Below are 14714 nucleotides of genomic sequence, written 5' to 3' on the forward strand. Positions count from 1 at the left end.
TCCCTTTCTTCAAAATCCTAGATCCACATCTGAATTCAGTAATTAGCAGATTTGGAAAGGTATCATTGTTTTGAAACTTTATTTGCATAACTTCAAATTTACCATCATAGCTCAGAAAAATACTCTTGAGAAAAATCATTAACATTAACTTTCCTTAATAGTAAGTTTTCCACATTAATCTTAGTTTTATCAATTGTGATTTCAAAACTCAAATGCATTAATATGTACAATTCAATAATATCTGTATTTATGCATATTCAGTAATCAAACAACAAAACAAATACAAATACAGTACATATTAATACACAAATTAATTGAAGCCGTCTTTAAATTTATCTTTCAAAATTTTGAAATTCTTACAGTAAATTTACACAAATTGTAATCTGTCGCACCAATAGATGAATAGTTCAGATCCCCTTTTCAAAAAATCATAAACTACCACTCATTCAAGTGTGGTCTAAGTTGACACTCTGAGAGCCTTACAATAAGTTAAAGGTAGACATTTTTTTCTAAAACAGGGGTCTTCTCAAAATTAAAGAAAACTTTTGTTAATTTTTGGAATGTAAAACAATACAATATTCTCAACTGACTAGAACTCAAAGATATTATATAAAGGCAATCTTTTTCCCGTTTATATTCCCTAAATGTTCATTTTTTGTTGTATAATCTATGATATTCAGATTAAACAAAAACTTCGAACCAACATTTATAGGCAATATGAATTTCTTCTTTATTCAAATTTATTGTTTGTGAAACAATTAACTAAATTAAGACATTCACAAAGGTATCACAGAAATATCCAAATATATATCTATCTATTGCTATATAATTTATATAATTTAATCAATTAATTTAAACAAAATTACACGAAAGAGACAGATCCATAACTGATTCAGCAAAAAAAAACAAAAAAAACCAAAAAAAAACATGGGAAATTGTTTTAGATTTTTATCGTTGAATGTTCTCATTTAGGAGTGCTGAATAGTTTATGAATTTCAACTACATTTCATACTTTCAAAGCACATGTACCTCCAAATATCTCTAAATCACATTGACACTCTATATTGTGACTATATACACATGATTTTATGGTTATTTTCAGTCATTTTTTTCTCTAGTGAAATGTGAACTATCTCCCTTTGAGAATGATAATTTATCTCCCCTTAGGAATAATAATTTATCTCCCTTTAAGAATGATAATGCTATTTCTACTATAAAGATTTGTAACAGTATAGAATTTACAACACAAATATGGGACATCCTTAAAAGTCTTTAAAACATTTTATGTTATTCAACTATTTTTTATTGACCTAATTTGAAAAAATGAAATGAAACATAATTGAAAACTGTTTCTGTTGGAAAAAACTTAATTGTAAATTGTAGCAAATATCAATTTAACTGATTTTAATATCATTTACCCTCTTATCATACAGATCAGTGTTAACATCAACCAACTTCATTTTAAATGTTATGATACTCATATATATGTATGGAATGTTTATAATTTAAAATTTTCTCATAACTTAAAGTTTCCCTGAAACACTATGTTATTTTTAGCACTATTTATAAATAAAAAAAGGCTTGTTCTGCAACTTACATTGAAACATTTAAACTTTTTACCCTCAATTCTTTATTAATATCTTAATTACGAAAAGAGAGGGTATTATTGACAAATGAATAAATAAAACTATTGTTTGAATACAGAAATGGTAAAATGGAGTAAAATGATTTTTTTTTCTAATCAGAAAAAAATCCTGAATGATACTGGATTCAAATACCATGATTAACCTTGCAGCAAAAATGCCTTAAATTTTTACATTATTTGCCTTTATCTGAATTTTTCCTAACACATCTACTCTAAGTTACACAAATTCTGAATAATATTGTCAACAAGAACCTGCTTGGATCATTAGATGTTTATATAAGTACTAGCAGTCTAAACAATAATTATTAGTATAACAATCGTCATGGTAATCAGAATTAAGTTTGAATTATATTTTAATCTTCTAAATTTCGGAATGCTTGTTGAAGTTCTTCATGTAATTCTTCATAATCTGATTTTATTTTCTTCTCTCCGTCTTTAACTGGATCCTGAAAATAAAAATCAGATTGGGGATGTATAGCAAAACACAAATTATAAAGGACATTTCAATTTGTGGCCAGTTTTATTGATAGAAATGTATGCACTGTAACATGATTTGATATTTTTGTGGATACATTTTTCGTGTTTTGCCCTTTTATAACTATTTGCAAGATGTTTTAACAATTCTAACTATCTAACACAAGGGAAAATCCAAGTTAAACATATCTTTATAAGTTTACATAACACTTTTTGTAACTGTATACTAAATACCAATGATTTATTAGTTATCAGTAATAACTATTTTGAAAATGTTTTCTGGTTTGAATTATTTTACATTTGCAATTTTTGCTTTTTAAAGCTTTCTATTAAGTAAGGATTTTTCTTATTGTTGAAGGCTGTACAGCAACATATAGTTGATATTCTTCTACTTCAATTGGTCTCGGGTGGAGAGTTGTTTCATTGACAATCATACAACATCTTTACATTTCATTTAAACATTAAATGTTGACCACAATGCCTGAAAAGTAACATCTATATCTCTCGCCTTTGCATTTTGTCTGTAAATGACAAAAAAGAAATGAAAGATCATACCTTAAATTTCATACTGCTAAGTTTATACAATAAATCGTTCATCTGGTCCCTAATTATTGCCCATGTGACTTTGTTTTCACTCTGTGCTGTGCTCTCTATTGAATGTTTAGCCATGTCGTAAAATCCTATAATATTTTTCAGCATACCAACTGTCTTGTAAAATGGACAAAATCTGAAAAAAGGGAAAATATAAAGTATTACATAGGTATCGTTAATGTTTATCAGGTAACAGTCTATTTTGATAACTAAATAAAACCTGACAAGTTTGAATTGTGTCACATTTTTATGTCTGGGCCTTTTCTTACTAACAATATGGAACAGGTTTTTCATTGTTGATGGCCGTACTGTGACATTCAAGTAACATTAGGTCTACATTGAATAGTTGTCTCATTGGCAAATATACCACATCTCCTTATTTTTATAATAAACTTGACAGTTTTGTGTAATTTAAGTTACCAATAATTTGATATCCATGTATCTTCTTCATTAAATTTATAGGTTAAAAAGAAAGAGGTCAATGTAAACATCTTGATTATTTCTTCTATCAGCACTACATTTTTTTTGTAATTATGAATGATAAAGTTAAATTTTGTGAAGACTTGTGGTCTGAACAAAATTTTCAAAAATATGTGAAAGCTAATATGGATTTTCATACTGTAAAGACTAAATATATATTTCAAATAAAATATTTTACCTATCATAAGGTGTATAACCATTTTGTTGTAAAAAGTCATCTTTAATTAGTTTGGCAACTTCTAATGTGATTTTATCTGCTTCAGCTAAAGATGCCTACAATATTTTAAAATATAAAATCATAAGCATTAAAAAATGAAAATATATTAGATCCTTGTGATGTCTTTATTAATTTCAATTCCTGTTATTATAAAATTAAATTTGTGTATTTATCATTATTTTGATGAACAAAAAAAATCACAAAATAATTGAGTGTCAAATAGATTTAGAAATCTAAAATTAAAGAAATGCATAGTCTTAACTATGACGTATTTTTGCATAAATAAAAACATCTCGATAATTCTAAATTTACGATATATATCCCAATCATGTTTGCAAATGTTTTTGATGCATAAATTAGTAACCTAGTCTGTTTTATGTGATGTCTTGTTCTCAATGTTCAAGGCTAATAATGACCTTCAAGGATAACTTTCCTGCCAAACTGTCTTGGTAGATTGTTGTTACACTGTACTAAAAGCATTCATATATTTGTATTTACCTTTCCTACTAACTGTACAATTTCTGACAATTCTTCCTCTTCTTGTAGAATTTCTTTACACTGAAAATAGATTGAGTTCTCAATTATTCTTATGTATAATGTTAAACTTTTGAAAGTAGGAAAATAAAGTGAATAAATATCCTAACAAATATAGATAACTATGTTCTTCCCTTATATTTAAACATCAAGGAAAAAACAACACAAAAATAAATAATTGCTACTTGCATAATTGACAGCTGCCACTTATCACTATATATGGCAGATATTATATCAAAAGTTTATAAATGGATAGTTGAAGAAATTTCAGATAACCTTGCATTCTTGCACACAAATACCAACCTAAAAGATTCAGAACAAAGCTTACCTTCTTTCTCAGTGGCACAAAGTCGTTGAAATTTTTATCGTAGAACTCATCTAATGCTCTTGTGTATTTACTATGACTAATCAACCAGTTAATAGATGGGAAATGTTTACGTTGAGCAAGTTTCTTATCCAAACCCCAAAACACCTGTACGATACTCAAGGTAGCTGATGTTACAGGATCTGAGAAATCACCACCAGGTGGAGACACACTGAAAAAAATATAAACCAATAATTATATATATTCTAATAAACTATATGCCAAACATTAAGTATATACTTTTAACTGTGTACTCAACATACCTCTGAATATGTTATTTTGATAAATAAATGTGTAACTACATTCCAGTTATAGTCATCAATTTTTTTTTTTAATTATTGGCTTGGAACTAGCTTTTAGTAACAGTGAGCACTCTCAGATTGGTATTTTATGTCTGTAGTATTTTTGTTACTTGTTGGTTTTGCTTTTATTGATCTCTTTCAACAGATTTTTAAAGTTTTTTCTTATAAAGGGAAGGTAAGGGAGCTGCACATGCTCTACTATACATCATTACAACAATGTTTAAGGATAACTGAATGGTAACATAAACATTTCTATCATGATGTCACCTTACAGTTTGTGATGGTGTATAGTTACTAACATGCTTGTTTCAATTGTACTTGCAAAATGGAAAGAGTTTACATATATTTGTCATTTCTAACAAGTGTTTATTACTTACGCTCCTACAATACTGACACTGCCCTCCCTAGATGGATTACCCAGACATTTCACACGACCAGCTCTCTCGTAAAAGGAAGCTAATCTAGCAGCTAGGTATGCTGGGTAACCAGAATCGGCAGGCATTTCAGCCAAACGACCAGAAATTTCTCTCAAAGCTTCAGCCCATCTGGACGTAGAATCAGCCATCATGGATACATTGTAACCCATATCTCTAAAGTACTCAGATAGTGTAATACCTAAAAATATGATAAAATATATTCTCAAACCTAGTCCACTATTTGCTTTCTCTATCTCTATCTATATATATGAGATATGTGTGAAGGTTGATTGATGGTAGCTTAACATAAAGCAACAGATATTGTGTACATATTCAAAGCTATTACATGTTTATTTTTAACGTGATATGAAGATACCTTGTGTTGTCAAGGTTAGTCAGATTTTAAAGCATGGTAGATGAGCTGGGAAATAAATCTGTATGCTTTCATGCTATTTGATTTAAATTTCCGATTGACTTGTCATTTCTAACTGGCAAATAAAACATCTGGTTTAACTTATAAAAAGACATCTTCAGCTGGACTTTTTTCAAAAATATTATTTTAATCTATATACATAGAACAGTAGTTTCTTCTGCAGTAAGGAAGTGTGAAACTCTAGAGGTTTGTTTGTGATAGGTAAGTATATTTGAATATTGACTATACTAACCAGTATAAATAGAAGCCTCTCTAGCAGCTACAGGCATGTTTGATGTATTGGCAACCAAAGCTGTTCTCTTCATAATACTTTCTGGTTTTCCATCAACTTCCATAGTCAACTGAAATATGAAAAACACAGATTTAATGATTTTCTACATGATTTAAAACAAAGATACATGTATAATTGGTGTATGCTTTATACTTAAATGTGACATATAATTATCACATACAGGCACATGTAATAAGTTTCTGATACTCTTAGATGAAGAAAACTAAGATATTGATACCATATATATAGTACTGTAAGATTATTTATTTTTATTATTAACTATCATGGGGAAATCTATCTAGAGGATGTTTTCAACCTTTACATAGATATAGCAAAGCCATGATAGTTAACCCTTAACAGTTATATTTTCTGTAAATCATATTTAATGATTGTTATTACCTCAGGGAAATCCCGCAATACTTCAGACATTTCATTTCCTCTTTCTCCACATCCTACATAGACAATGACATCACTGTTACTATATTTAGACAAAGATTGTGAGATTACAGTTTTACCACATCCGAAAGCACCTGGGATAGCTGTTGTTCCACCTTGTACACATCTAAATAAAATCAAAACAAAAATATGTACATGATGTAATGTCTTTTTTTGTATCAATAAATCAACAAAAATAATTAATGTCAGTTTTGTGTTCATTCAAATTATGTCCTTCCATATATTTCATGTGCTTTTTAATTTTGTATTTTAACTTGAATTGTCATGACATTAGTAGTTATGAATGCATCATGTTGTGTCATGTTTAAAGTGATAAATTTAATTGCATTTAAATTTTCTGGTGTCATGACAATTCCTATTGATTTTATAGGAACAGGGAAACCATAGTTCAAATAATTAACAACATTTGAATTTTTGTGTTATTTTTAGGTTGGAGAAGCACAGGCTACATAGAAATGCATGGGGACTTTTTAGTTGTTGTTATTGCAAAATATACCCTTTAAGTTGGATTTAGCTGTTTTTCTTGTGTTTTGCTTTGCTCATTCTGCAATGTGAAGCTTTTTTGATAAAAAAAATATTTGATTATACAATTTTTATTACTTACGGGAAAAGAGCATCTAACACTCTCTGTCCTGTGAGCAGTGGGTAATTACCAGCTAATTTTTCTGTGACTGGACGAACTGTACGTACAGGCCATACTTGCAACATGGTGAATTTAGATTTCTCACCATCAAATTCTGTTTCTAAAATAACATCCTAAAAAATAAAATGTGTGTAATAAAAACAGAAATTTGTATAATTATAGTGTAGCTTTTCTTTTCTATATGTTTTGTTAAGGATAGCTGCTATCACAAATTTAAAAAAAAAAGTTTGCATTCTTAATTTACTACAAATAAATTAGATGATTTGTTGAACACCCATTTGTAGCCTTGGCCATTCTCAATCCTACACTTCTACATTTTGAATACCCATTGGTCGCCTTTAGTCTAGTTGTCGTCTCTTTGACAAATAACCCATTTCCTTTCTCAATTTTACTAGCAATCTTCACAATAGCATTAAACTTTAGTTTCCTTTTCACAAGGCTATCTATATTCTTTAATCTTAATAAAAATTTCACACTTCAGTGTAACTACGTGCCCCTGCCCTTTAATCGTAATACATGTAATGAGTTTAACTTACATTAACATCGTAACAACCTGGTTCAGCTATCCATGTGACCTTGCCCTTTGCTCTGGGTGGTAACATGATTTTGTGTTTGACTAGAATATTTTCATATACAACTCCATAAATATCACCTCCAGTTATATGACTACCAATCTGTAATGAGAATTACAAATCATGTGGATATTGTCAGTTACAATCACATCTAAAGTTTTATTTGAAGGTAGTTTTACTCAAGATAATCAAACACAGACCTTTAAAGCACTGTGGCATAAGTCTTATATTTTTTTACCACAGTAATATATTTACTTTTCAATATCTTTTTTTAAATGTTTTACCAAATTTTTATTACAACTTTCATAACAACCAAGAATGGAATACGGTAACTAATTATATGTCTATTGACACACCTTCAAACGGGTAAACTTTTTTTTTAAACAATAGGAATTCATGTCACAACATGGAAAATATGTCAATTATTTTCATTCAGGGTGATTTTTTTTTTATGAAAGCTAAATAAAATTTGTTTTGTGACAATTGTGATCTCCAATTCACTATCTGCATTTAAACAATCTCTTTCTTACTGTCATGGAGTTTCTTCTTAATACTGAAACATATCGAGGAACCGAAACATCTTATAATCTTGACAAAGAGATCAAATGATACCAAATAAATAGCAAATGGGAAAATTCTGCATCATTTACTAGCTGACTTACTCTGATATTGCCTTGAGGTTCAAACTCCCATTTCTTACTTCTGTCTAAAGCTGGTGTGTTGATACCTTTAGGTATATAAATACTCTGTGTGATATCACAAATGTCTGCCAGAGGTCTTTGAATACCTGGAATCATAAATTTTAATATGAAACAATCAGTCAATAATTATCAGGTAATCTTGACTTTGAAAAGCAGAAAACTAAGTAATCTTACAGTTTTATCAAGATTTATTATCAGATATAAAGAAGATAACACCTCGTTTTTTTTACCTACCGCATAATCAACACAGTTGGTCACTTAAAGAATCAAATTTATCTTGTTTAATTAAATGTACAAATAAATGCATCAATATAAAATAATATTGCAGTGTTAAACAAAAATACTATCAGCATCATATCTTAAAAATAGAGTTTTCACGTACCATCAAAAATACTACCCATAATTCCTGGACCTAATTCTACAGATAGAGGTTTTCCTGTTCGTAATACAGGATCTCCAACAGTTACACCAGCTGTACAAGTGTTAAGGTAAAAATATCCAAATCATTCAGCAAAGTATTAGAATCGATTGAATGTACAAAAATTCGTAAGGGTTCCACGGAACCCAGTGTCTCGCCTACTTTTGCTGTTAATCGCAGACTCAACAAAAATGAGGAAAAACATCAATAAAAATTTCCCTCTCGATACTGTCTTTTGATTGAAAGAAGCTTCCAAGTTTGGTAAAAAAATCCAGGATAGTTTATGAATCTAATAAATGTTTTATAAACTTTAACTGCAGACTGTATGTAATGTTAACTGGAAGAAAAACTAAGTCCATTTATAAGTAAAATACGGAAAAAGTGAATTTTTTTTTTACAAAATTTACTTCTGAATAATATCTTATGATCAGAAACAAGCTTTTGTCTAAGTTTGGTAGAAATCCAGGATAGTTTAAGAACATTATAAAAATTTTAAAAACTTAAACCACAGAGTGAATGTTTTGTTTCTGGCAAAAAAACTAAGTCCATTTATAAGTAAAATACAGAAAAGTGGAAATTTATTTTTACAAAATTTTCTTCTTGATACTATCTTATGATCATAAACAAGCTTCTGTCCAAGTTTGGTACAAATCAAGGATAGTTTATGAAAGTTATTAAAATTTTAAAAACTTTAACCACAGAGTGAATGTAATGTTTCCTCGCAGAAAAACGAAGTCCATTTATAAGTGAAATACAGAAAAGTGGAAATTTATTTTTATAAAATTTTCTTCTTGATACTATCTTATGATCATAAACAAGCTTCTGTCCAAGTAAGTTTGGTACAAATCAAGGATAGTTTATGAAAGTTATTAAAATTTTAAAAACTTTAACCACAGAGTGAATGTTATGTTTCCTCGCAGAAAAACTAAGTCCATTTATAAGTAAAATAAGGAAAAAATGGAATTTTATTTTTACAAAATTTACTTCTGGATACGAAATTATGATCATAAACAAGTTTCTGTCCAATTTTGGTAGAAATTCAGTATAGTTTAAGAAAGTTATTAAAATTTCAAAAACTTTAACCACAGAGTGAATATTTGTGGACGCCGCCGCCGCCGACGACGACGGAATGTAGGATCGCTTAGTCTCGCTTTTTCGACTAAAGTCGAAGGCTCGACAATTACAGAAAAAATGAAAAATTTCTGATTTTCCATTTCTTGTGTTTACCAATTTAATTTTAAGGTTTACAAACTTATAATAAAAATAAAACTTCATATACTTAAACTTTTTTTTTTTAAGAAACTGCTTCAACATTTTCAATGAAACTAACATACATGACATATAAAAGAAATTTCTAATGGTACTCAGTTTGTTACATTGGTGTAGATTACGCTTAAAGATGATGTAGATATTTACATGTGTCACAATTGCAGGAGGTCTGATATTTCAACTTCAACCTCTATTAGGATCTATTGGTATATAAGGGTACAATTTCTATCCAAAAGTTATAAATGCATAAATCATATCTTTTAAAATATTTATTCATTTAAAAATTTTAAAAAGAATTTCAATTTTTAACTGCTCTAAACCCCTTTGATGATATTCAATATTAACCCCTGTTCATTGCATTGTAAACCCCTGAATATATATGTAGAGCTTTTAAGGATACAGGTGTCTTCATAAACCTGGATGGTTGCCATGTCACCCTCCAATCGAATGATTTCTCCTACTAATTCTGAATGTCCGACTCGAACCAACTCGTACATAGCAGCTCCTGCCATGTTCTGTGCCACAACGACTGTAAAACAAAATATGAAGTATTATTATTCTATAACTGAAAAAGTAACATTCACTCTGACAGTGGAGTCATAATATCTTGTGATTTCATGAATGTACTGAAAATCAAACGTCTACAACCAAATACACAGTCACAGGTATGTTTGCAGAATTTATTCAAACCACAAAATCACGTATCCATCAAATACAGTTTTCCAAATTCTTAATCCTTGATAAATAATATCCACAAACATTATTGAATCCACTGTATTTAATAATTTGAAAAAAAAATGGAGAGATACCATGGATACAAATTTTAATAAAGCAGCAGTAAAGATTTTTGGAGGGTAATTGTTTATTTTCTTTGGTGTTAACTCACATTTCATAAAGTCAATTTATAACGTTTTAGGAGATATTTTTCAATTCGTTTCTGCTCCAAAAAATAATATATCCATGTGCATGCCATAATCATGTTTATTGCACATTTCTACATTAAGTTTGAAATATAAGTTTGGTGAGAGGGTGTTATGCTACCAGTACATGCAATACATGCAATATTCACCCATTTTAAGAGCAAATACATAATACAGATTACTCAACAGTATCTAAAAATTAACTCTCATAAAATTATACACATTTAATAGGTACATGTATCTTAGCTTAATCTTTGCAACAAGTAGTATGATCAGTCAGGGGACTTACTTAAATGAGTGATTTTCTAAATCACTGATTCAAGTAACATTATTTCCATAAAGGTTGGAAGTTAGAGTTGTCTTTCTTTAATAATCACCTATTTAAGTAGTACAAAATAATCACTATAATAGAAGAAGTGATTTAATTTTACTGTAGCTTTAAATATAGAATACTAATGATCCAGGGACTAATTATGTTTCTAAACTTATCAGAACCAACATCTGTGTTGTCTAGGATGGCCAGGTCATTTCAGGTGATGACCTTGTACCGAATCTAGGATAATGACATAAAAATTATTTGTTTAAGTATCATACCTCAATTTCCTTCCCAAAAATCACTTCTTTAAGTATCATTATTTTAATAACCCCCACTAATTTCAACACCCCCGAACAGTGAATTTTTTATCGCGAACAGTAGAATTTTATTACATAATATGAAAGATGAAGCCTTGAACTTTACAGGAAAAATACTCCCACTGCTGGGAAAAATCTTTTAAGAAAGTATCAGTTCATTATGTCAAGCCATTATTACAGCATTTTTTCAACTAAAATAGATTTTTTTGCTAAATGATAGCATCAAAGGCATAAACCTTGCTACTTAAAAGAAGCAAAAAATTCATTTTCTTTCAATTTTACAAATGAAAAAATATTATTTAAACCTATAGATGTGTTTAAAATTTTGGTAAAATTACAAAATCACAATTTGTGACAAAACTTCGAATTTGCTACTCAAATTAGTGATTTAAAAATCACTTATTTCAGTAAGTCCCCTGACTGATGATAGCACAGCATTTAAACAATTCGTGACCTTGATTTTATACCTCAGAGCATGCTTCTTGAAAATTATATGCTGTGGGTCAATTGATACATTTAGGTTTCTCAGAATTGTACATCATATACATGTAACTAAAGTTAACATGGTAAATAAAAAAGGTTACCTGGTCCAGAAACAGCAAACACATTGCCAAACATAGATTCTCTTTCTTCATCTTTAATCTTTGGTAGACTACTCTTAGCTCTGTCTAAACCACCAGCCTAAAAATACAATTTTATAGACATTTGTAGTGAATATTTTTGCTCATAGTTTCTTAGCTAATAATTGTTTATACCCTAGTATTTGGAGTATTTTCACAACCCACTTTATCTTAATGTTACCATACTGATTGGGGTTTTTTTCAATAAAGAAAATTGTAAAAATGTAAATATGGTAAACATTCCTTTTTTATATTTTAGACATCTGCATTTAAATATGAAAGATACAAATATGACATTGCTTTAAGACATGTAAGAGGAAAAATGACAGTATGTCTGGTTTTCATTATATATGAGCTGTGTCCTTATGCAATGGAACTATACATGTACATATATAACTCCATATATAAGCTAAGACTTTAATTGGTTTTGGAGCATTCAAATATGAATTAAAAGATAAATTTTGGTTCCTTTTGTAGGGTTCTCATAACAACTCAATTTTAAATATTTACAGCCTTTCTGTAGAGATTTTTCAACTGTTAACAGATGTATTGGTATTCATTGGCATAAGGTCAATTTCTATCTGATATTATATTTAATAGTCACGATAGTGTCATTATGATAAAGAAATGAAGGGCAAAAAAAACAACATTGAAAAGCAATGAATAAATTATTCTTAAGCATGTTAAGTTTTTGCACAGAAACAACAGGAAATGGTATTTTCAAACCAACTTAGGACCACACCATATACAATGTATGCACGGCAGAATTGAAAAAATATCACAATTAAACTTAGCCTTCATTTTGATCATTTTGTCATCAGTAACAAAATATTCCAATTTGAAAGCCAGTGAGTTCTAAAGTTATGGCATAGAATCAACATAATGTACATTTTCTAATACACCTGCTCAATACATGTACATGTATATCATTATATTGAGTCCATTCCCAAAAAAAAACTAAGTCGTTTAGACAACTTCCTGAATCGCAAAAAAAAACAAAGGTCATCAGCATGAATGAGCTGTGTGGGAAAAAAAAGTTTGGAAAGCAAACATTTGAACATTTTTATAGTTTATGAAGCAATTTTTACAAGACAAATGAAAGTCATTAATTGCTTTGTTTGATGTGTTTACAATGGTTTTGTCAGTTCTACGAAAAGTTTTAAGCACAATATATTAATTGAACAAGGCCCCAGATAGCTTCAACTGTCAACTGGTGTGAAAAAGTTGGTGTAATTTTGGGGCAATGACCTAGGTATCATGGATATAATTCCTGAAAGGCAAAAGTGAATCAACATCATCAAAAGACATACATGTATGTCTGGAGTTCTACCTAAATTATGTTTCGAGATAAGATTGTACCGTCTAACATGTCTAAGCTTGTGTATGCTAGAAATATGATTTTTTCCCTATTTTATACTCCAAAAATTAAAGAAGCATAAATAATTGTAGATGGTAATTTTTTTCATAAATTTCCTGTTTACAAAAATATTAATTTTTCGAGAAGAACTAAGGATTTTCTTATCCCATGGCCATGCATTTATTCGCTTAGCCATATTTGGCACAACTTTTTGGAATTTTTGGTCCTCAATGCTCAACTTTGTACTTGTTTGGCTTTATAACTATTGATCTGAGCATCACTGATGAGTCTTATGTAGACAATATGCACATCTGGCGTATTAAATTATAAGCATGGTACCTTTGATAACTCTTGGATATTTCTATCAACATGATCAACGACCTGAAAGACCTTCAACATCAAAGTTAAGTGGTTGATAAAACCCTTCCCAGTTTTTCGTTAGCTTTCAAAATTTTCAGAAACATTATGAAGGCATCTGATTTCCTGCAAATTTGTATTGAAGGAGCAGATGATTTCTTGCAAATGTGTATCTGATTACCGAAAAGGATGATCATGACATGGGGATAAATGGGAAAATCCTGTTATAATAACCTTTTGGATCTCATCTAGAAGCAACTGCCTCAATTAAGTATAAAAAACAAGACATACTATAAAATCACTATTTTTAACTTGGTATCATCATGAATATATATGTAATAGTTGCCACTGGACATTACACTGTTACAGTCATTAAGAATACAACATTAATTCAATCTCCTGGTAAAAACCTGACAAGTTAAATCTGTTATGAGAATTCTAGAAAATAGATAGTTTAAAGACCTTTCAAATGCGGTCATTCATCAATGGTTAGTGGTTGTATATGTAAACTGTCATGACTGTAGAACCAAGAAACCGGCAAATGACTTCGAGTGGCTACATGGTGCATTTAGGATTCATGAATAACACATTTCTTAGTCGATCTTTGTAGAACTTCAATTGTTTTGTGGTGACTGTTTAACATATGTAGTATTCAGCCAATTCTTAAATAAATACTTACCATTTTGCAATGAAATATTGGATTTGTAAAATTATCATGTGATAATCGATGTCTTGAGAGAAAACGACTTCCGGTTTGATAAAAATGCTGAAGCGGTTTTGTAATAATATAAAACTTTATCGGCGAATAACGAATACCGATCCGGATAAATTAATTCAGTTGTAAATTTATAACAATTTCAAAGTAATCCCTTTAAAATATCAATGCTTATGAAATTACTTCAAAGTGGCATTAAATATGTGATATAAAATATTAAGAAAAAGTTTTTTTTCTCTCAATCTAATGAAAAAGTGAAATAATATGATCAGAGACATATAATACAATTGTATTATATGTCTCTGATATGATTCGCTTTTAAGTTC

The 14714-nt window shown here is 29.4% G+C and overlaps 1 protein-coding gene across 1 annotated transcript; it reads right to left on the bottom strand.

Moving 5' to 3' along the window:
- Positions 1 to 705: 705 nt before the first annotated feature.
- On the bottom strand, positions 706 to 14431 carry LOC139524489 (V-type proton ATPase catalytic subunit A). The gene is made up of 15 exons (XM_071319284.1): positions 14353 to 14431; positions 11924 to 12020; positions 10187 to 10315; positions 8482 to 8571; positions 8061 to 8185; positions 7363 to 7500; positions 6788 to 6939; positions 6127 to 6289; positions 5689 to 5797; positions 4985 to 5222; positions 4270 to 4477; positions 3906 to 3965; positions 3369 to 3463; positions 2675 to 2846; positions 706 to 2091 (listed from the first exon to the last, which is right to left on the bottom strand). Exons 1-15 carry the CDS (start codon positions 14353 to 14355, stop codon positions 1999 to 2001), a joined length of 1872 nt encoding a protein of 623 aa, XP_071175385.1. The 5' UTR covers positions 14356 to 14431; the 3' UTR covers positions 706 to 1998.
- Positions 14432 to 14714: the final 283 nt, after the last annotated feature.

Source organism: Mytilus edulis, chromosome 5 (assembly GCF_963676685.1).
Source record: "Mytilus edulis chromosome 5, xbMytEdul2.2, whole genome shotgun sequence".
Taxonomy (NCBI): domain Eukaryota; kingdom Metazoa; phylum Mollusca; class Bivalvia; order Mytilida; family Mytilidae; genus Mytilus; species Mytilus edulis.